Source organism: Balaenoptera physalus, assembly GCF_965194825.1.
Source record: "Balaenoptera physalus genome assembly, chromosome: 17".
Lineage (NCBI taxonomy): Eukaryota > Metazoa > Chordata > Mammalia > Artiodactyla > Balaenopteridae > Balaenoptera > Balaenoptera physalus.
The window spans coordinates 49440521-49463420 of NC_138895.1; the positions used below are offsets into that span (position 1 = coordinate 49440521).

Below are 22900 nucleotides of genomic sequence, written 5' to 3' on the forward strand. Positions count from 1 at the left end.
GTCATAGGAATATACATATCGATAATTACCTTAAACATGAATGGATTAAGTGCTCCAACCAAAAGACACAGGCTTGCTAAATGGATACAAAAACAAGACCCATATATATGCTGTCTACAAGAGACCCACTTCAGACCTAGGGACACATACAGACTGAAAGTGAGGGGACGGAAAAAAATATTCCATGCAAATGGAAATCAAAAGAAAGCTGGAGTAGCAATACTCATATCAGATAAAATAGACTTTAAAATAAAGAATGTTACAAGAGACAAGGAAGGACACTACATAATGATCAAGGGATCAATCCAAGGAGAAGATATAACAAATATAAATATATATGCATCCAACATAGGAGCACCTCAATACATAAGGCAACTGTTAACAGCTATAAAAGAGGAAATCGACAGTAACACAATAATAGTGGGGGACTTTAACACCTCACTTACACCAATGGACAGATCATCCAAAATGAAAATAAATAACGAAACAGAAGCTTTAAATGACACAAGAGACCAGATAGACTTAATTGATATTTATAGGACATTCCATCCAAAAAGAGATTACACTTTCTTCTCAAGTGTGCACGGAACATTCTCCAGGATAGATCATATCTTGGGTCACAAATCAAGCCTCAGTAAATTTAAGAAAATTGAAATCATACCAAGCATCTTTTCTGACCACAAACAACACTATGAGATTAGAAATGAATTACAGGGAAAAAAACGTAAAAAACAAAAACACATGGAGGCTAAACAATACATTACTAAATAACCAAGAGATCACTGAAGAAATCAAAGAGGAACTCAAAAAATACCTAGAGACAAATGACAATGAAAACACAACGATCCAAAACCTATGGGATGCAGCAAAGGCAGTTCTAAGAGGGAAGTTTATAGCTATACAAGCCTACCTGAAGAAAGAAGAAAAATCTCAAATAAACAATCTAACCTCACACCTAAAGGAACTAGAGAAGGAAGAACAACAAAATCCAAAGTTAGCAGAAGGAAAGAAATCATAAAGATAAGAGCAAAAATAAATGAAGTAGAAACAAAGAAAACAATATAGCAAAGATTAATAAAACTAAAAGCTGTTTCTTTGAGAAGATAAACAAAATTGATAAACCATTAGCCAGACTAATCAAGAAAAAGAGGGAGAGGACTCAAATCAATAAAATTAGAAATGGAAAAGGAGAAGTTACAACAGACACTGCAGAAATACAAAGCATCCTAAGAGACTACTACAAGCAACTCTATGCCAATAAAATGGACAACCTGGAAGAAGTGGATAAATTCTTAGAAAGGTATAACCTTCCAAGACTGAAGCAGGAAGAAATAGAAAATATGGACAGACCAAACACAAGTAATGAATTTGAAACTGTGATTAAAAATCTTCCAACAAACAAAAGTCCAGGACCAGATGGCTTCACAGATGAATTCTATCAAACATTTAGAGAAGAGCTAACACCCATCCTTCTCAAACTCCCACAAAAAATTGCAGAGGAAGGAACACTCCCAAACTCATTTTATGAGGCCACCATCACCCTGATACCAAAACCAGACAAAGATACTACAAAAAAAGAAAATTACAGACCAGTATCACTGATGAATGTAAATGCAAAAATCCTCAACAAAATACTAGCAAACAGAATCCAACAACACATTAAAAGGATCATACACCATGATCAAGTGGGATTTATCCCAGGGATGCAAGGATTCTTCAATATACGCAAATCAATCAATGTGATACACTATATTAACAAATTGAAGAAGAAAAACCATACGATCATCTCAGTAGATGCAGAAAAAGCTTTTGACAAAATTCAACACCCATTTATGATAAAAACTCTCCAGAAAGTGGGCATAGAGGGAACCTACCTCAACATAATAAAGGCCATATGTGACAAACCCACAGCAAACATCGTTCTCAATGGTGAAAAACTGAAAGCATTTCCTCTAAGATCAGGAACGAGACAAGGATGTCCACTCTCACCACTATTATTCAACATAGTTTTGGAAGTCCTAGCCACAGCAATCACAGAAGAAAAAGAAATAAAAGGAATACAAATTGGAAAAGAACCAGTAAAACTGTCACTGTTTGCAGATGACGTGATACTATACATAGAGAATCCTAAAGATGCCACCAGAAAACTACTAGAGCTAATCAATGAATTTGGTAAAGTTGCAGGAGACAAAATTAATGCACAGAAATCTCTTGCATTCCTTTACACTAATGATGAATAATCTGAAAGAGAAATTAAGGAAACACTCCCATTTACCATGGTGACAAAAAGAATAAAATACCTATGAATAAACCTACCTAGGGAGACAAAAGAACTGTATGCAGAAAACTATAAGACATTGATGAAAGAAATTAATGATGATACCAACAGATGGAGAGATATACCATGTTCTTGGATTGGAAGAGTCAATATTGTGAAAATGACTATACTACCCAAAGCAATCTACAGATTCAATGCAATCCCTATCAAATTACCAATGGCATTTTTTACAGAACTAGCACAAAAATATCTTAAAATTTGTATGGAGACACAAAAGACCCCGAATAGCCAAAGCAGTCTTGAGGGAAAAAAACGGAGCTGAAGGAATCAGACTCCCCGACTTTAGACTATACTACAATGCTACAGTAATCAAGACAATATGGTTCTGGCACAAAAACAGAAACATAGATCAATGGAACAAGATAGAAAGCCCACAGATAAACTCACGCACCTATGGTCAACTAGTCTATGACAAAGGAGGCAAGGATATACAATGGAGAAAAGACAGTCTCTTCAGTAAGTGGTGCTGGGAAAACTGGACAGCTACATGTAAAAGAATGAAATTAGAACACTCCCTAACACCATACACAAAAATGAACTCAAAATGGATTCGAGACCTAAATGTAAAACCGGACACTACAAAACTCTTAGAGGAAAACATAGGAAGAACACTCTTTGACATACATCACAGCAAGATCTTTTTAGATCCACCTCCTAAAGTAATGGAAATAAAAACAAAGATAAACAAATGGGACCTAATGAATCTTAAAAGCTTTTGCACAGCAAAGGATACCATAAACAAGACGAAAAGATAACCCTCAGAATGGGAGAAAATATTTGCAAACGAATCAACAAACAAAGGATTAATCTCCAAAATATATAAACAGTTCATGCAGCTCAATATTAAAAAAACAAAGAACCCTATACAAAAATGGCCAGAAGACCTAAATAGACATTTCTCCAAAGAAGACATACAGATGTCCAAGAAGCACATGAAAAGCTGCTCAACATCACTAATTATTAGAGAAATGCAAATCAAAACTACAATGAGGTATCACCTCACACCAGTTAGAATGGGCATCTTCAGAAAATCTACAAACAACATATGCTGGATAGGGTGTGGAGAAAAGGGAACCGTCTTGCACTGTTGTTGGGAATGTAAATTGATACAGCCACTATGGAGAACAGTATGGAGGTTCCTTAAAAAACTAAAAGTAGAATTACCATATGATCCAGCAATCCCACTACTGGGCATATACTCAGAGAAAACCATAATTGAAAAATACACATGCACCCCAATGTTCATTGCAGCACTATTTACAATAGCCAGGTCATGGAAGCAACCTAAATGCCCATCGACAGACGAATGGATAAAGAAGATGTGGTATATATATACAATGGAATATTACTCAGCCATAAAAAGGAACGAAATTGGGTCATTTGTTGAGACGTGGATGGATCTAGAGACTGTCATACAGAGTGAAGTAAGTCAGAAAGAGAAAACGAAATATTGTATATTAACACATATATATGAAACCTAGAAAAATGGTACAGATGGACCAGTTGCAGGGCAGAAATTGAGACACAGATGTAGAGAACACACGTATGGAAACCAAGGGGGGAAAGCGGTGGGGTGGTGGTGGTGGTGTGACGAATTGGGCGATTGGGATTGACATGTATACACTGATGTGTATAAAACTGATGACTAATAAGAAACTGCTGTATAAAAAAATAAATTAAATAAAATTCAAAAAAAAATACAGAAAGTCAAACAGAGGAGAGAGAGGAATATGTTCCAAAAAAGGGAACAAGCTAAAACTCCAGGAAAAAAAAAAAAAGCTTAACGAAATGGAGATAAGAAAGGTACCTGATAAATAGTTCAAAGTAATAATAATAAAGGTGCTCGCTAAACTTGGAAGAAGAATGGAGAAATACAGTGAGAACTTTAACAGAGTTAGAAAATATAAGAAAGAACCAATCAGAGCTGAAGTATACAATAACTGAAATGAGAAATACACTAGAGGGGATTGATAGCAAAATAGATGATATGGAAGAAGAGATCAGAGATCTGGAAGACAGAATAGTGGATATCACCCAATCAGAAGAGAAAAAAAGTGTTTTTTTTAAAATGAGGATAGTTTATGGGACCTCTGAGACAACATCAGACATACTAAAATTTGTAGATGACTCAGAAGGAAGAGAGAGAGAGAAAGGGGCAAAAACTTATTTGAAGAAATAATGGCTGAAATCTTCCCTAACCTGGAGAAGGACATAGATATCCAGAACCAGGAAGCACAGAGAGTCCCAAAGAAGAAGAACCCAAAGAGATTCACAGCAAAACATATCACAATTAAAATGGCAAAATTAAAGATAAAGGAAGAATTTTAAAGGCATCAAGAGAAAAATAACTAGTCACATACAAGGGAACTTCCATAAGACTACAAGCTTATTTTTCAGCAGTACCTTTTCAGGACAGAAGAGAGTGGCATAATATATTAAAGGGCTGAAAAAATAAAAACTTACAAACACAAATGTTCTACTTGGCAAGATTATCGTTCAGAATTAAAGGAGAGATAAAGTTCCTAAGAGAAGCAAAAGATAAAGGAGTTCATCATTTCTAAACCACCCTTACGAGAAATGTTAAAGGATCTTCTTTAAGTGGAAAAGAAAAGGCCATAAATAGAAATAAGAAAATACTTGAAAGAAAAAAATTACACTGGTAAAGGCAAAAATTATATATAGTAAAGGCAATATCAGCTACTTAAAAAGCTAGTATGATGCCTAAAAGACAAAAGTAGTAAAATCAACTATAACTACAATAAAATAAAAAGGTGTAAAATATGATGTCAAAAACATAAAACATGGGGGAGTAGGAACAATGTGATGCTTTTAGAATGCATTTGAACTTAAGCAACTATCAACTTAAAATAAACTGCCATGTATAGATAGGTTATATTCATGAACCTCATGGGAATCACAAACAAAAACCTATGATAAATACACAAAAAATAAAGATAAAACGACCCAAGCATAACACCGAAGAAAGCCATCAAGTCACAAAGGAAGAGAGCAAGAGAGAAGAAAGGAACAAAGAAGAACTACAAAAAGAACCAGAAAAAAATTAATAAGTACATACCTATCAATAATGACTTTAAATGTAAACAAACTACATGCTCCAATCAAAAGACATGGGGTGGCTGAATGGATAAAAAAACAAGACCCATCTATGTGCTGCCTACAAGAGATTCACTTCAGATCTAAAGACACACACAGACGGAAAGTTAAAGGATGGAAAAGATATTCCATACAAATGGAAACCAAAAGAAAGCTGGGATAACAATACTCATATCAGATAAAATAGACTTTATTTTTTTTAATCTGGCCAGAACCTTTATTATTTCAGAAATAAGCATCCTATGTAACTTGAAGTGGTTAGAATAGTTATTTATGGATTACTGTAATAAATATTTGTCAAAACACCAACTACCTCAATAATCATACACTTATTTCATTCATAAGAACTTCCAAAAATAACTCTTCCGTATCAAAAAATTTACAAATGGCACAAGAGAGTTAAATAATGGTCTGTGGAGGACAGAAGAAAAATTCTGCTAGGGGAAACTCTAATGAAGCGTTTTCTCCATTACATTTTTGATTGATATAGTTCATGAAAGAAGCCTCACTTTGCCTTCCTTTTTTTAGTGATTCCTCTGAGAGGGAATGCAAGAAACCAAATCTGAGGGGAAAAACTGTTTTCATAATCTCAAGTGTAAACCACAAACAGGCTTCTCTGATAAAAGCTTTAAAGCCTGAAGAGATGAGAAAGGCAAGCATGTATTCTTTTAAACATTTCAATAAATTTGTAGAAACATTCAGCAACTACGCACATGTTGTTTGTACACTTAAAAACGCAACAATTTGCATGCTTTGAATATTTTTTCCTGAGTGTTTTAAGGATATTTTGTTCTAGATGATTCAAAAGTAAGGCTTACACACACACATAATATATATAACAGGAATTCTCCATATGATTAGCACTGTGGACTCTCCTAACAGTGTCAAACAATGAAAAGCCAAATATGACCACATCTATACTATAAGGAGAGCCTGGAGAATCACCTATGTCTTTGTTTTCTGCTCAACACTTCTGACAAGTTCAGCAGATGTACAGCCATGACTTGTTTCCAAACATCCAGACCCCTTCACTGGCTCACCGCAATTACACGACTGTTAAGCTCTAAGTATTCAAAGAAAGACTGCAGGTGTCCCTTTACTTCTCTCTGGTCCCTTTACCAAACCCCTACATCGCTTATGACATTACTTGTTAATATTCCACATTCCAAATGAAAAATGCAGGTACACAAGTTTGTTAAATTTCACTTAACCAAATAAATTTAATAATAGATAAAATACTTAAATTCCTGCAACACAAAACTTGGTTTTCACATTCATTAGAACATTTTAGAATTACTCAAACATGAGAATTGAAAATATGTGTGCTATTTGGAAGAGAACTACTGAATTTATTCTCCAAAAGAAAAAGCAGACCTGAAGCATCACGTTACTGGAACACTTGAAACATGTTGACAAGTTCTTATCTTCTAAATTTCCATGAAAGCTGCTTGCACAAACTATTTAAAGAATATCTGCCCCTATTAGACAAGCCAGATATCTGATGTATTAAGGAAGTCAGAAGCTGAGTCACTTCACTTCTTTCTGTTGCCTCCAGTTGCTAGAATACTGGCAACTTGCATAAATATGTTTAAAATGTCCATGTAGATTCCCAGCATCGAATCGATGGGATCATATTTTTTAACTCCATACACTGGTACTACTTCTGCATGCTTGATTACTTTCTGTGTATCATACAGGAGAAACGTGCTGAAAAGAACTAATCCACCATAAATTGCCACTGAGTACAGAGTGGCACCAGCCACAGTGGTAGGTGGAAGAAACATAGATCCTAGTGAGGAAACAAAGACGACACCCAGGCCCACGCCCAGGGGTGCTGCCATGTTCAAAAACTTCTCATTGGGCACACACATGGCCATGGTGGAGAGGCCTCCCACAATGCCAGCTGTGTACCATACAGCTCTGACAAGAGGCCCCCCTAATATCATCAGAAGAGCCACCACTGCACCCATCACACCAGAATGTAGTAACCAAGCAAGATGCTTTGGGCCTGGGCTCCGTACCAGCATTCCAGCTTCAATCATGCGTGCAAAGGTTGCACCAGTTGTCACCCAACAGCCTCTCATCATGAAGTTCATGAGAGCAGGAGTCCTGCTCACTGCCAGGGCAGACAAAGCTGTTATGCCAATACTTCCTGCTAAGTACATATAGGTGGAATGAATTCTATCCTGCACATACTGAGGCCAAATTACAGCTTTTTCAATAGCTCCAATCTCATTAGACAATGGCATTCCCAAGCCATAGTAGCACAAAGCTCCAAGACCAACTGCAGCAATAAACCATCTTTCCATCTGATCAATTTAAAATATTTTTTCCAATGATTGTTCCAAAGCTGTCTCCTTGAGCTCTTGGCTAGTTTTCCCATGCCGAATTCCAATTCTTGTCTTGGTGGCGTATTCCCTGCTGGGTGCTAAGAGCCACTGATTCTTTGTGATGGAATTCTTCACAATAGGGGAGGCCTTGGTGAAACCTTGGTGGAAAACCCTGGAAGGTAGTTTCTGGAGACACACAAGTCTTGTGGCCAGCATGGTGGTGCACCAGGTTTACCAAGCAGATCTGAAATGCTCAGTCCCTGGTCACCTCAAGCATGCAGTTCCCCTACTGGGCCGGCAAAACACAGCCACGCACATCTCCCGCATCCTCCGCCCACCTCTTACTGACTGTGCATGCCTAAAATAGACTTTAAAACAAACAATGCAACAAAAGACAAAGGAAGGCATTACATAATGATAAAAAGGTCAATCCAAGAAAAGGATATAACATTCATAAATATTTAAGCACCAACATAGGAGCATCTAAGTATATAAAGCAAATATTAACACACACAAAGGGAGAAATAGACAGTAACACAATAATAGTAGGGGACTTTAGTGACCAACATACATCAACAGACAGATCATCCAGACAGAAAATCAGTAAGAAAACATTGGCTTTAAATGACACAGTAGACCTGATACACCTAATAGACAGATACAGAACGTTCCACCCAAAAATTTCATAATACACATTTTTTTTCAAGTACACATGGAACATTACTCAGGATAGCTCACATGTTAAGCCACAAAACAAGTCTCAATAAATTTAAGAAGACTGAAATCATATCAATCATCTTTTCTGCCCACAATGGTATGAAACTAGACATCAAGTACAAGAAGAAAACTGGAAAAGACACAAACATGGAGAGACCAAATAACATGCTACTAAACCACCAATGGATCAGTGAAGAAATCAAAGAGGAAATAAAAAATACCCTGAAACAAATGAAAATGAAAACACAGCTTTCCAAAGTCTATGGGACACAGTAAAAGCAGTTCTAAGAGGGAAGTTCATGGTGATACCGGCCTTCCTCAAGAAATAAGAGGGCTTCCCTGGTGGCGCAGTGGTTGAGAATCTGCCTGCCGATGCAGATGACACGGGTTCGAGCCCTGGTCTGGGAAGATCCCACATGCCGTGGAGCAACTAGGCCTGTGAGCCACAATTGCTGAGCCTGCGCATCTGGAGCCTGTGCTCTGCAACAAGAGAGGCCCGTGCACCGCGATGAATAGTGGCCCCCGCTTGCCACAACTAGAGAAAGCCCTCGCACAGAAACGAAGACCTAACACAGCCATAAATAAATTAATTAATTAATTAATTAAAAAAAAAAAAAAAGAAATAAGAAAAATCTCAAATAAGCAATGTATCTTTACAACTAAAGGAACTAGAAAAAGAAGAAAAATGATGCCCAAAGTTAGTACAAGGAAGAAAATAATAAATATCAGAGCAGGAATACATGAAATAGAGACTTAAAAAAAAGAAAAGATCAATGAAGAGCTAGTTCTTTGAAAAGATAAACAAAATTGATAAACCTTCACCCAGACTCATCAAGAAATAAGAGAGATCCCAAATAAATAAAATCAGAAATGAAAGAGAAGTTACAACAAATATCACAGAAATACAAAGAATCATAAGAGACTAGTACAAACAATTATTTGTCAATAAACTGGACAACCTAGAAGAGATGGATAAATTCCTAAAAACATACAATCTTCTAAGAGTCCATCATGAAGAAACAGAAAATCTTAACAGACAAATTACCAATAATGAAATTGAATTAGTAATAAAAAAAAAAAAACACCTCCCAACAAACAAAAGTCCAACACCAGAAGGCTTCACAGGGGAATTCTACCAAACATTTTAAAAAGAGTTAACACCTATCCTTCTCAAACTATTCCAAAAAATTGAAGAGGAAGGAACACTTCCAAACTCATCCAACAAGGCCAGCATTACCCTGATACCAAAATCAAAGACACTACAAAAAAAAAAAAAAAGGAAAAGAAAATTACAGGCCAATATAGCTGATGAACAAAGATGCAAAAATCCCCAATAAAACATAGAGGGTAAATTCAATAACACATTAAAAGAATCATAAATCAGATGAAGTGGGATTTATCCCAGGGATGCAAGGATGGTTCAATATCGACAAATAAATGTGATATACCATATTAACAAATGAATAAAAATCATATGATCATCTCAATAGATGCAGAAAAAGCATTTGACAAAATTCAACATCCATTTATGATAAAAAAAAAAACTCTCAACAAAGTGGGCACAGAGGGAACATACCTTAACATAATAAAGGCCATATGACAAACCCACAGCTAACATCATACTCAATGGTGAAATTTTTCCTCTAAGATCAGGAACAAGACAAGGATACCCACTCTTGCCACTTTTATTCAACATAATATTGGAACTCCTAGCCACAGCAACCAGACAAGAAAAAGAAATAAAAGACATCCAAACTGGAAAAAAAGAAGTAAAACGGTCACTATTTGCAGATGACATGATACTATATATAGAAGACCCTAAAGACTCTGCCAAAAATTATTAGAACAAATAAATTCAGTAAAGTTGCAGGGTACAAAATTAATATACAGAAATATGTTGCATTTCTATACTCTAATAATGAACTACCAGAAAGAAAAATTAAGTAAACAATCACATTTATAACTGCATCAAAAAGAAAAAAATACATAGGAACAAATTTAACTAAGGAGGTGAAAGACCTGTACTCTGAAAACTGTAAGATATTGATGAAAGAAATTAAAGATGAACAAATAAATGGAAAGATATACCATGCTTGTGGATGAGAAGAATTAATATTGTTAACATGTACATACTACCCAAAGCATTCTATGGATTCAAAGTAATCCCTAGCAAAACACCCATGGCACTTTCCCCAGAACTAGAATAATCCTATAATTTGTATGAAACCACAAAAGACCCCAAATATCGAAAGCAATCTTAAGAAAGAAGAACAGGGCTTCCCTGGTGGTGCAGTGGTTGAGACTCCGCCTATCAGTGCAGGGGACATGGGTTCGATCCCTGGTCTGGGAAGATCCCGCATGCCGCAGAGCAACTAAGCCTGTGTGCCACAACTACTGAGCCTGCGCTCTAGAGCCCGCGAGCCACAACTACTGAGCCCACATGCCACAACTACTGAAGGACGCGTGCCTAGAGCTCATGCTCCGCAACAAGAGAAGCCACCAGAATGAAAAGCCCGTGAACCGCAACAAAGAGTAGCCCCCACTCGACACAACCAGAGAAAAACCCGCGTGCAGCAACGAAGACCCAATGCAACCAGAAAAAATAAATAATTAAAATAAAATAATAAAATAAATAAATTTAAAAAAAAAGAATAACAAAGCAGGAGGTATTACGTTCTCTGATTTCAAACTATACTACAAAGCTACAGTAATCCAAACAGGATGGCATTGTCACAAAAACAAACATATAGATCAATGGAACAGAATAGGGAGCCCAGAAATAAACCCATACTTATATGGTCAATTAATCCATGACAAAGGAGGCAAGACTATACCATGGGGAAAAGACAGTCTCTTCAATAAATGGTGTTGAGAAAACTGGACAACTATATGCAAAAGAATGAAACTAGACCACTTTCTTACACCATATACAAAAATAAACTCAAAATGGATTAAGGACTTAAATGTAAGACCTGAAAGCATAAAACTCATAAAAGAAAACATAGGCAATATGCTATCTGAAACTGGTCTTAGCAATATATATTTTTTTTGGATCTGTCACCTCAGGCAAGGGCAGCAAAAGCAAACAAACGGGACTACATCAAACTGAAAAGTTTTGCACAGCAAAAGAAACCATCAACAAAGCAAAAAGGCAACTTACTGAATGAGAGAAGATATCTGCAAATGATACATCTGATAATGGATTAATATCCAAATTATATGAAGAACTCATACTACTCAACAACAACAACAAAAAAATCCAATTGAAAAAATTGGCTAAGGACCTTAATAGACATTTTTCCAGAGAAGATATACAGATGTCCAACAGGTATATGAAAAGATGCTCAAGATCACTAACTGGATGGGAAATGCAAATCAAAACCACAATGAGATATCACCTCACACCTGTCAGAACAGCTATTATCAAAAAAGACAACAAATAAAGTGTTGGCGAGGATGTGGAGAAAAAGGAACTCTCGTGCACTGTAAATTGGTACAACCACTATGGAAAACAGGATGGAGTTTCCTCAAAGGATTAAAACTAGAACTACCATATGATCCAGCAATTCCACCTCTAGGGGCGGGGGAATGGGCAAAATAGGTAAAGGGAATTAAGCGGTACAAACTTCCAATTATAAAATAAGTCTCAGGGATGCAAAGTATAGCATAGGGAACATACTTAATAATATTGTAATAACTTTGTATAGTGACAGATGGTAACTAGACTTATTGTGGTTTTCATTTCACAATGTATAAAAATATCAAATCACTGTGTTGTACACCTGAAACTAATATAATAATTAAAAGACAGAAATCTCAATTCCCAAATGCTTGATAGGATAGAACTCAAATGAAATAAATTCACTGCACAGGCATAACTTGTTTTATTGTGCTTTGCTTTATTGTGCCTCACGGATACTGTGTTTTTTACAAACTGAAGGTTAGTGGCATCCCTGTGGCAGGCGAGTCTATCAGCACCATTCTTCCCACAGTATTAGCTCACTTCAGGTCTCTGTGTCACATTTTGGTAATTCTTGCAATATTTCAAACATTTTCATTATTATTACATTTGTTATGGTGATCTGTGATCAGTTATCTTTGATGTTACTACTATGACTTGCTGAAGGCTCAGATGATGGTTAGTGATTTTTAGCAAGAAAGTATTTTTTAAATTAAGGTATGTACATTGTTTTTTAAGACACAATGCTATGGTACACTTAATAGACTACAATGTAGTGTAAACATAATTTTTATATGCACTGGGAAACCAAAATAATTGTATGACTTGCTTTATCATGATATTCACTTTGTTGTGGTGGTCTGGAGTCAAACGTGCAATATCTCCAAGCTATGCCTGTATACCCACACTTTCTAGAATGCATCCAAACTGTAAAGCATACATACATTTATACTGCCCCAAATTAAACTTATTTTCTAAATATTCAAAGTAAATTACATGAACCTTCTCATATTGATAATCAAATATCAACAAACTGCTAGACTAAACTGGCCATTTGATATGAATAAGATGATACAGTAACTAACAAATACTTTGTGCAAGTACAATAAAATTTAATAGATACAGTTACACTTCAGAAAGGGAAGCCCAAGGAACCTGATGTTAATCTCACTTAATGCTTTATCTATCTAGCAAGATATAAACTCAAATATACTTTCTTACCATGATATTGTAGTTGACATTAATGGTCTCATCTTCATAAGGGGCATTCACTTGAACAGGTTTAACATCACTCTTTCCTTTTCTTACAACATCATAGATGGGATTTCGAGGTTGCTGGTTTAAGAGAATTTTTTTCAGTTGCTTTTCCAGAAGTTGTGGAGCATTGTTAACTACTTCAAAAACTCCATAGTCCACATTAAATCTAATTGCCTCTGAAAAGGTCTGCAAAATAAATTTGTGGAAATACGTCTTACAATTTTAAAAACCAGAAACTCACTGTCTCCAAGAAGACTTGATACTTACATGTATGCATATATACTTACACAAAGTTTTGTATTCTTAATCATTACCTCTTTCCTTTTGGAAGCTTAGAAATCTCTTGACTACAGGTAAGGGAACCCACTGAATCCTTCTTTTCCAAATGTACTTAAGCCATGAGATAAGTGTCAGGATATATTATGGCAGAAAGTCCTTTTGCATAAACCTCTTATCTCTGTGCTTCTTTGGAACTGGAAAGAAATACACACCTGGTCTCTATGAAGCAATGTTATTCTCTTAGAAGGGGGTGGATTACTAGGGAAGAATGAGTAAAGTAAGAAGAAATAACACTCCTGTTGTCTCTTTCATCCCCAGGAGCCATGAAAGCTAAGTCTCCCTTGCCCAAAAGGAGAAAATTAAGTACAATGTGTTCTTCATTTAAGACTATTTCAACACCGTTCCATTCACTGTGACCAAAAAAAGGAGAGAGAGTGAAAGACAATATTTCTGAGCTTTTCTCAGTAATTACTAAATGCTGCCAACTTTTATTTAAAGTCAGTCAGTTAATATACAACAGTCAGGAGTCTTGAGTTTGAATACCAGCTTGCCAGTAAGTAGCTCTGTGACTTTGGGTAAATCACTAACATGTTTGGGGCCTCTATCTCCATAGCAAGTATATGGTAGATTGGCTGTGTCTTTTCTCATTTTGCCCTCCAAATTCAGAATCAGGTCCCTTTTCCAGAATATTAATTTATTTTAGGATTCCTTCAGCAAACTGCATACTCATGTGGATTAATTTATATATATTTAGCCAGGTAGTAGAAGACATTAAGCCCTTCCCCTTGGATCAGTAAGGGTACTAGGGAGAGCATCAATTCTTCCAAGTTTTACTAACAGATGGCTAGATATGCTAGATATACTATAGTTAAAATTTAATAAATGGCAGGATGTTACAAAATTGGAGTTAGAAATATATGTGTATATGTATAAATACCTATTATGTGTTTGTGTGTGTATATGTGGGTATATATATATATACACACACATATATTTTTTAATAAAGACTCATCCTACAGTAAGATGGCGTCTTAGGAAGATCCTGAATATGCCTCCTCCAATGGACACACTGAGTCCACAGCTACATATGGAACAATTTCCTCATAAAGAAGCCAAAAGGCTGGCTGAGTGATGACTACACACTGGGCAAACAAGATGCAAACCACATCAAACAGGTAGGAGAAGCTGGGATACAACCTCGTCATAAACCCCACCCCTGGTGCAGTGACCCTGCGAGGCAACTCAAAACCCAGAGCTTCTCCATGAGTAGCAAAGGGTTCGAACCCCACATCAGGCATCCCAACTTTAAAGACCTGCGCGTGAGAGACGAGCCCCTGATTTTGAAAATCAACAGGGCTCACATCCCAAGACATGAACTGAGATGTGAGACAAGGGAAAGGGGTCCTACAGTCAGCACATAAGGTGAAATCATATTTAGTCAAAACTATCCCTTGAAATCCTTGAAAACACTTAGTATCGTGTTGTTCTATCTTTCAAGAAGTTTATCACAGTCAATTTTTCCTCTGACATTGAAATGTGTCACTACTTTATTTAGGGACCAGATAAAGTGGTGGGCTTGTGTTTAAAGCTCATGTTATACAAAAATATGTATGTTTACCACGAGAATCACCCTCAGCATGAGAAGATGACTACACTAAGAGGCAAGAGGGAGAAGAGCCACTGAGGGAGTGGCAGATTCTCATCTTCCATCTCACACGCTCTCTAGGATGTTCACAGACTGGTCTATGTGTGTTTGTGGACTGGTAAACAGTCACCCTCACTCTTTAAATCACCCTCGCTCACTCTGCAGAGCACGAATAATTCATTTTGAGTAATAACCCGTGTATAAGGCAAGTCCACTTTAACCCACAGTAACTACAATAGAAGTATATACAAACTAGAGTGATGGCACAGAAGGATTTGTTAACTATCTTTAGGAAATTCAGGAAGTTGTATAGAGAAAGCTGAGTCTGGAAGAATAAACAGGCAGTCTCAACAGCCAGATGAGGGAGAGAAGGGAATTCAGCAAAAGAAATAGCAAGTGTATCAAGATACATGCACCAACAATAGACAAGGAGCACCAGACAACAGGGCACTTTTGAGGACCTGGAAGCAGTTTGACGGTGCTGAAGCTTAATATTCGAGGGGAGAATAACGAGATGGAAGCCTGGAGAGAAAGGCAGAGGAGAAGTTCACCAAGGACTTGCTATTTATGCCATAACTCTCAATTTACTCTCTCAAATCAGTGACTCTCAGAGGGTGTCCCTGGACCAGCTGCATCAGCATCACCTAGGAACCTGTTAGAAATGCAGATTCTTGGGCCTCACCCCATAATCAGAAACTCTGAGGGTGGGTCCCAGTAGTCTGTGTTTAACAAGCCCTCAGGTGATTCTGATGCATGCTCAAGTTTGAGAATCATTGCTTTAGAATGACAGGGAGCCACTGCAGAGTTTTTAGCTGGGGGGAGACAGAATCCAGGTTAAGCAAACTTCAAAGCCCACATTCTGTTTCCTACTTCATGCTGACTTTCATGCGTGTTCACATACATGGAGGGGCTGGCCATCTATGGTCTATACCATCTATGGTCTATAGGAGAAAGAACCCTGGGCTTTATTCTCCCAAGTCCTGTTGTCTGCTTAAGAAGAATCTCTCTCACACGTCATGTCCTCTTGTTTTTACCGTTTCTAAGCTCATCCACAAAATTCCTCAAATTAGTTTAGTACGTGACAATAAAAGACATGTAAAGTGGGGGAGACAGAAATGAACGATGGAGGAAGACTTTCCCGCAGAAAGCTGAGTAGGCTGATTTAGAGAACACTCAGCTTTTAATCATATGATAGGAAAAATCTTCAGTTTGAGCCTCAAACCCAATCCTCTGCAAGCTGTTACAGACTGCTCTTTCCCTTACTTAATTTTCTTATTTCAAGGGTATCATTTTCCAAATGTTCTAAAACGAATTGACCTGAAGGTGGTGAAAGCTAACTTTGTAGTACCAGTCATCCATGTGCGAAAAATATTTTCACAGAAAAAGCAAGTGCATGAAAATATTTTTACCACAATAAATTGCTGGTTCCACATTTCTTTGAAAAGAGGAGGAAAAAAAAACCTGTGAATAATTAGTGATGTGCTTTAACTGCCAGCCCAGCACCACTGAAACTTACCGGGTGCCAAATTATTTAGCTGAACAGTATTTAAATTAAAAACTAATGACTAGGTTAATTTAATACACGTTCATCTCTGCTCCAACTCTGTCTCTACTAATTGAGTTCCAAAGCTATATTTTAAACATGCATCTTAGTCAGTGAATGAGAAACATCTGACAACTTGAATATAACAAGTCAGTTACCAATAACAACTTCTTTTAATCTAAGCTTTATTGTCATTTTAGATGCTTAACCATAAACTATTTACTGGACATATTCACCAGTGGGATGGAAGGAATAATGTGCCACATAAAATGCAGAGAAAATATCATTAGTTAATAAAATGAGTTACGTTAGGTAATTTGAGTGCTTTATGTTTGAGCTACAAGGCTTATCAAAACACCCATAGGAACAAATGCTGAACTAAGCAGTACTACCTAGGGCTCCAACAACACCTTTAAAAATCAGTCTCTGAGTATTTAAATCTTGGCAGGGGAAGACCCAAGTCCTTCATCCCCACTTCATCCCACCCATTCCCCAAATCCATACTCTCTCTCCTTCTCTCTCGCTCTCCCCTTACCCAACAATCTAACATATAACTCCTTCATAAAGCTGCAAGAAATTATAATAGTTTACAGATTTTAAAAAAGTGTGGAGAATCATTCCAAAAAGAGAAGTTATGGTAAAATTCCAAAGGCACATAGCTAAGCATGGTCTGGCAAACACATGACATACCTATCCTTGCAAGGAGGGTAGAGAATAGGCCACCCCTTCAGCTTCTGCAAACCATAAATGTCACAAACATTCTAAACCACCCACAGAGGACCAACCTAAATCTGTATGTGGGCTCATCTACTCAATCCCACAACAGTCACTGAGCATAATACACACAAAGCAAAACCAAAAGGGAAAAAAAGTGTTTTCACACTATAGCACAGAAGAAAATTTAATAAGCAAACACTTGTCCATAAAGAGTTGACAGCAAAAAAAAACCCTCCCAGACACCAAATGAAAACAATATCTAAAAGTGAACCTGGCACCAGAACAAACGGAATGAAGTTATGAAAGCTAGGATTTGGAAAGTGCCATAATCATTTATAATAGCAGCAACTGTCCTGGATTCCCCTCATCAAAAAATAACATGGAGGCAGGCTACCAGCCATCAATTTCTGGATCTTACAATGTGTCCCAAGGGTGTAATGGTGTAATGGAAAGAAATGATGTAGGAGACAGAAAGCCTGATTCCTAGGCCCATTTGTGCCACAATCCAGTTATGGGACCTTGGGCATTGCACTACATATGTGAAGGAAATCTCAGAAATCTAGACAACTTAAGAGCTCTTTTAGAGAGAGAATGTTATAACATGTATCTACACTCTTGGGCTTAGGTTGTTGGGCCTTTTTTTTTGGAGGGTGCAGGTGGTAGAGAAGCAGAGGCAGATTAGAAGGTTTACTTATTTATTTCAAGGATCTTACGTGGAAGACGTAAAAATAAAAAGAAAATCGTCCTCAAGAAGTTTAGGGAGACACAGAAGAAAGGGACCTATCCTGGCCCCAAGAAATTTACGGCGTAACTCCTGAGATTGAGAAATACACAGTTAGAGGAGAAGAAATTAATCAAATTTTCTTTGGCTGAAAAAGTCTAATCTCCCACCCAGTATATATATCCCCTATAAAATATTGCCCCCAATGATTACCTATACCTGAATATCTTCAATCACAGGGAGTTTAGTTCTGCACAAGCCAGCCATTCTATTGTTAGAAAACAATCTTTAAACATTTTTCTTCTAGTGAGTGAAAATCAATTTCCTCATAAATGCTGGCCCTGGTTCTGCCCTCTAGCTTCACAGAATATGTTAACCCTTCTTGCTCAATCAGATCTTCAAATACTTGGAAAGAGCTCTTCATTACAGCACTTCTACCCATTCCCAAGCCAGGTTCAACACCGACTCGTCTTTCAACCCTCACTCATCTGACATGGTTTCCAGAGCATCCATTAACTGAGTCTTCCTGAGTCTGGTTTGGCAGAGCAATTCTTAACATACAGCACCAAGAATGCAACACAATATTCCAAATGCGGTCTGACAATTCAATCCGATTCAAAAAACCATTTACTGAGCGCCTGCTATGCTTCAGACTAATATTTTTCTTGATCTTAACTACATTTCTATTAATGCACCCTAAAAACACATTAGCTTTGTTTGTTTTAGCCCATTTCAGACTACCATGACAAAAATGAGACCAGATTCTGTTATCCAAACTATTAGTTTATCCCTCTGCTGCCATGTCTATAGTCACTACAGTGCAGTAAGACAAGTTCTTGAGCCACGTGGACCTGAGTGGACCCTGTCACTTACTAGCTGAGTGACCTTAAGCTGGAAAAACACTGGTTCACTTGCAATGTTTCATCCAAGTCTCCGATAAAAAATAATTTTTAAACATCAAAACCAATGACAGATTTGCATGGGACAGACTATTCTCTAGAATGACAATGATCCATCAATCCAATTAAAGAGTGACCACTCCTCGTGTTTCAGGAATGGATGACAAGATGGGCTAGTTAGTGAAGGGAAAGGAAAGAGAAGCACTAATTCTGTGCCAGGCACTTAATGCACGTTACCTCGTTTCATAACAATCTTGTAAGATAGTTGTATTGTTTTGGTAGAGAAAGGAATCGAAGAATTAGGTAATTAAGGAACGTGTCTAAGATCACATGAGTAATGAGTGGAGGGGCTGAGCGCCAACAGTTCTGCCCGCCCCCCCTTCCTAGCCACTGCACTGGGAGATGAGCACAGGAAGAGCACGTGTGGTCAAGGTGAGGGAGGGTGATTGCGGGAAGCAGGAAAGAGCACACAGGGTGACATAAGAAGTACGAAGCTAGAGACAAAGCTAGAAAGGCTCTACCGAGGCCATGTTGCAAAGAGTCCATATTAAGGAATCTGGATTTCAATCTGTCGTCTGTTAAGAGTCAACCCCTTCTAGCTGTGATTAGTGAACTCTTTCAAATATTTGAGAACGAATTTCACAGATCATGATAGGGCTTTGCAGACAAATACAGCAGCAGAAGTGGAGCATGTGTTTCGTGTATTGTTTTAGACAAGGTTGGGAGGGAAGGCTTCCTGAACAGAAGTGATATAAATCAGAGAGAAAGTGATACAGGTATCTCAGGGAAGAGCCCTCCAGGCTGAAAGGCCCTGAGTACCTTTGGCATATTCATGTTTGAGAAACATAAAGAAGGCCAAGTTTTCCAGTTAGGCTGGAAAAGAATTAACAAGGGGAAGAGGCTTAGGAAATAAAGACCACGAGATGGCAAGAGCCAGGTCATAGAGAATTTTCGATTTTATTCTTAGTGTAATGAGAAGCCACTAGACAAAGTTCTGAGTAGGAAGTAACATGGTTCAATTTATTATCATTATTATTATTTACTGAAATCCTCATACATTAAACTTATTGTTCCCTAAAGTGCCAGTTCATAACTATCCAAAAAAAAGAGAGAGAGATTAGTTTGGCTCACTAATTCTCAGTAAACCCATGCTGGCTTCTAATTCTTAGCTAAGTGCTCATAAACCAAACATTACTAATCTGTTCTAGAATCTTGCTAGGAACTTGGTTTGAGAATCCATTATTCCTTCTCCTCCCTGCCCCCAAATTCTTTTTGAAAACCTGTGACATTTCCCCTCCTCCCATTTTATGGCATGAAGCATGGGTAGTTAGTAAGTAGATTGTGTGGTATCAAATGTAAATGCAAAGGAACGAGAGGAAGAGAAACAGAGACAGAAAGAGAGAGAGAGAGAGACATAGAGACAGAGAATGTAAAAGCAGAAGAATTTGGAGAGACAGAAAAGAGAGAGAAGTGGCCCAGGTGGGCTGCATGGGACATATGAAGGGGCGAAACTGCTGGGGAGGGATGAAAAACATTATTGCAGAGACAGAGTTCAACAGAAACCACACTCAGTCAATTCAACTAAAGCCTTGAAGCAAATGTACAAGAAAAGGTCACGTCTATTCTAACTGGAGGGCAGGACTTCAGCCGAGTTTTTCTTACGTTTGAAGTTAATTTTCTATACTATTGTTATATTTCTTCTAGAATTAAAAAATATTTTTAAAAAGAAAGTTAGGCAGGGGGATTTATTTTCTAAAGCAAGTAAAAGTCAAGATAATCATAAATCTTTAGACAATGAAATGTAAATCTTGAGAAACTGAAATTAGACCCAATATAAAGATTCTTCTTTTTAAAACTTCACAAAAATGTACTTTTTTTGGAGGAAGAATGGAGAATGCAGAGCCTAGAGGAAAGACTACATAATCCAGAAGAACAAAATTCCGACAACTTTGTGACTCTGCTGGGTTTTTTATAATATACAATTAGACAAAGAAAGTTGAAGAGTCAGACCACAGAAGAATCTCCAGGGGTGTCCTGTAATGTGGCTCAAGCCTGATGCTGGAAGGCGAGAGCGTGGCTTGGTGTCTCAACCTGACCCCCATAATGGTTCCAAACACCTAGCATGCCAGGTGGAGGAGAAATCGCAAATTCTTTTTGGAAAAAAGGAAACAAAACAAACTTGCATGCATAGATACATACATATACACAAAAGCTAATCTAGGCAAAAAAATACATCTAATACGTTCCCTTCAAAAATCATTTTCAGTGGTTGGGATTTAAGAGATTACTCATTTTAGGGTCCAGTCGCTTTAAAATTATTTGTGACTTTTTATATTTCAAATTTTGCCTAGTAAGTATTTGAATGAAAAAAGTTTCCATAACAATAATAAAAACCATTTCTTATCTAACTTTCTTTCATCTGACATTCCTGATGAACTTTATTTCTATACAACAGTATAAGTGTTTTTAATGCATCCCCATTTCACTTTTCCTAAATCCCTCAATACTTACTCTACCAGTCACTGTTGTCTAAGACCAAAACTCTTATTTGGCATCTACCTATGCTACACCAACAACAGTGTCTCGAGTCTTATTTACTATTGACATAAAACGCTAGTTTCCTTAAACACAAATTCCACTTTAATATCTGTCCAAGAGGATGACAATAATTGCCTAGAGGCAAGAAATTTAGTTTCTTAAATTTTTTTATATTCTCTCCTCATCACCTCAGTTTAAAGTGTAAAATGATACCCAAATACAACTGTATCCAATTCTGTACAGAATGCTTTTGATTGTTCGAAAAATCCCAGGTTTCTTTTTTCCTTTTCTTTATTTATTTACTTTTATTGTAGTATAACTGACCCAGCTTCTTCAATAAGAATAATTCCTAAATATGATTCAAACCCAAATGATTAACTCCATAAAAAGGCAAAACTTTATCTAAATGCTTTAATTAGTATTTAAAAAAATATTATCCCTGATAAATTTGTCTCACAAGATAATCCAGTGTTTACAATATTTTGCTTTGATAATATATTCCACAGAACATAATAATACACTCACTGGAAGGCTTAGGAATTCATTAAAGTAGTCCACAAGGAAATCATCTGTTGCCAAAGAATCTTCCTGCAAAAATACAGAAACAATATTATGCTTACACTAAAATGTCTTAAAACATGCCAATATTATTCTCTAATTCTGATACCAACAGATTATAATGTAGATCTTCAAATTATTTTCAGTCAGTCAAGAGTGAACCCTCACTATAAATAGAACACAGTGTTACAATCTCTGGAAGGAAGAAATAAGAAAATAGAATGGAGCATCCTCTTAAAAGGATGCCACTGTACTTAGCTGGAAAACAGAGCACATGAGAAATATAGCACGATGCTCAAAGAAACGTCAACAAGTACAAAATACTACACACAGTAAATTTCCCATGGACTTATTAAATATACTTATTTCATAAGAATAAAGGCAGAGTCAATAAAGACAGAACCAGTGTTTGGGGTTAAGATGAAATTCAGAATGAAGAATTTCATGAATTGCCTAAAAGAAGTGATAAACTAAGTGAAGAAAATATTCCACTTCCTCCCCCTTAGAATGAGACAGTTTTAGTAATCTGGGTCCTGCGTAACTTTTGCATGAAGAAACTTTGACAATGCATGTGTTCTAAGAATAAGGATTGTATACATTTTTTTTCCATAACTATCTCATCCACCAACGTAGTCACTTTTGAAGTTGGCAAACTGGAAAGCCACTGCCAATAACAAAGTCTCTCTTCCAAATAAAACACCTTATTTTATTAGTAATTGTTTCCATTGTGTCAAAAGCACATCATCACATACCCTGTTGTATAGTACGTGTGTTTATTTTGTTA

The 22900-nt window shown here is 36.9% G+C and overlaps 1 protein-coding gene and 1 pseudogene across 3 annotated transcripts in view; both read right to left on the reverse strand.

The window, feature by feature from the left end:
- RGS22 (regulator of G protein signaling 22) overlaps positions 1-22900 on the reverse strand; it is a 182870-nt gene that overhangs the window by 134918 nt on the left and 25052 nt on the right. For both annotated transcript variants that reach the window (XM_082432682.1, XM_082432681.1), the window contains exons 3-4: positions 22084-22146; positions 13181-13402 (exon numbers count right to left, since the gene is read on the reverse strand). In XM_082432682.1, coding sequence (XP_082288808.1) covers positions 13181-13402; positions 22084-22146 — 285 coding nt within the window. The remainder of the gene's footprint in view (positions 1-13180; positions 13403-22083; positions 22147-22900) is intronic.
- Positions 3230-8824, reverse strand: LOC309646417 (growth hormone-inducible transmembrane protein pseudogene; annotated as a pseudogene). The gene has a single exon. The product of its transcript is annotated as a growth hormone-inducible transmembrane protein pseudogene (transcript).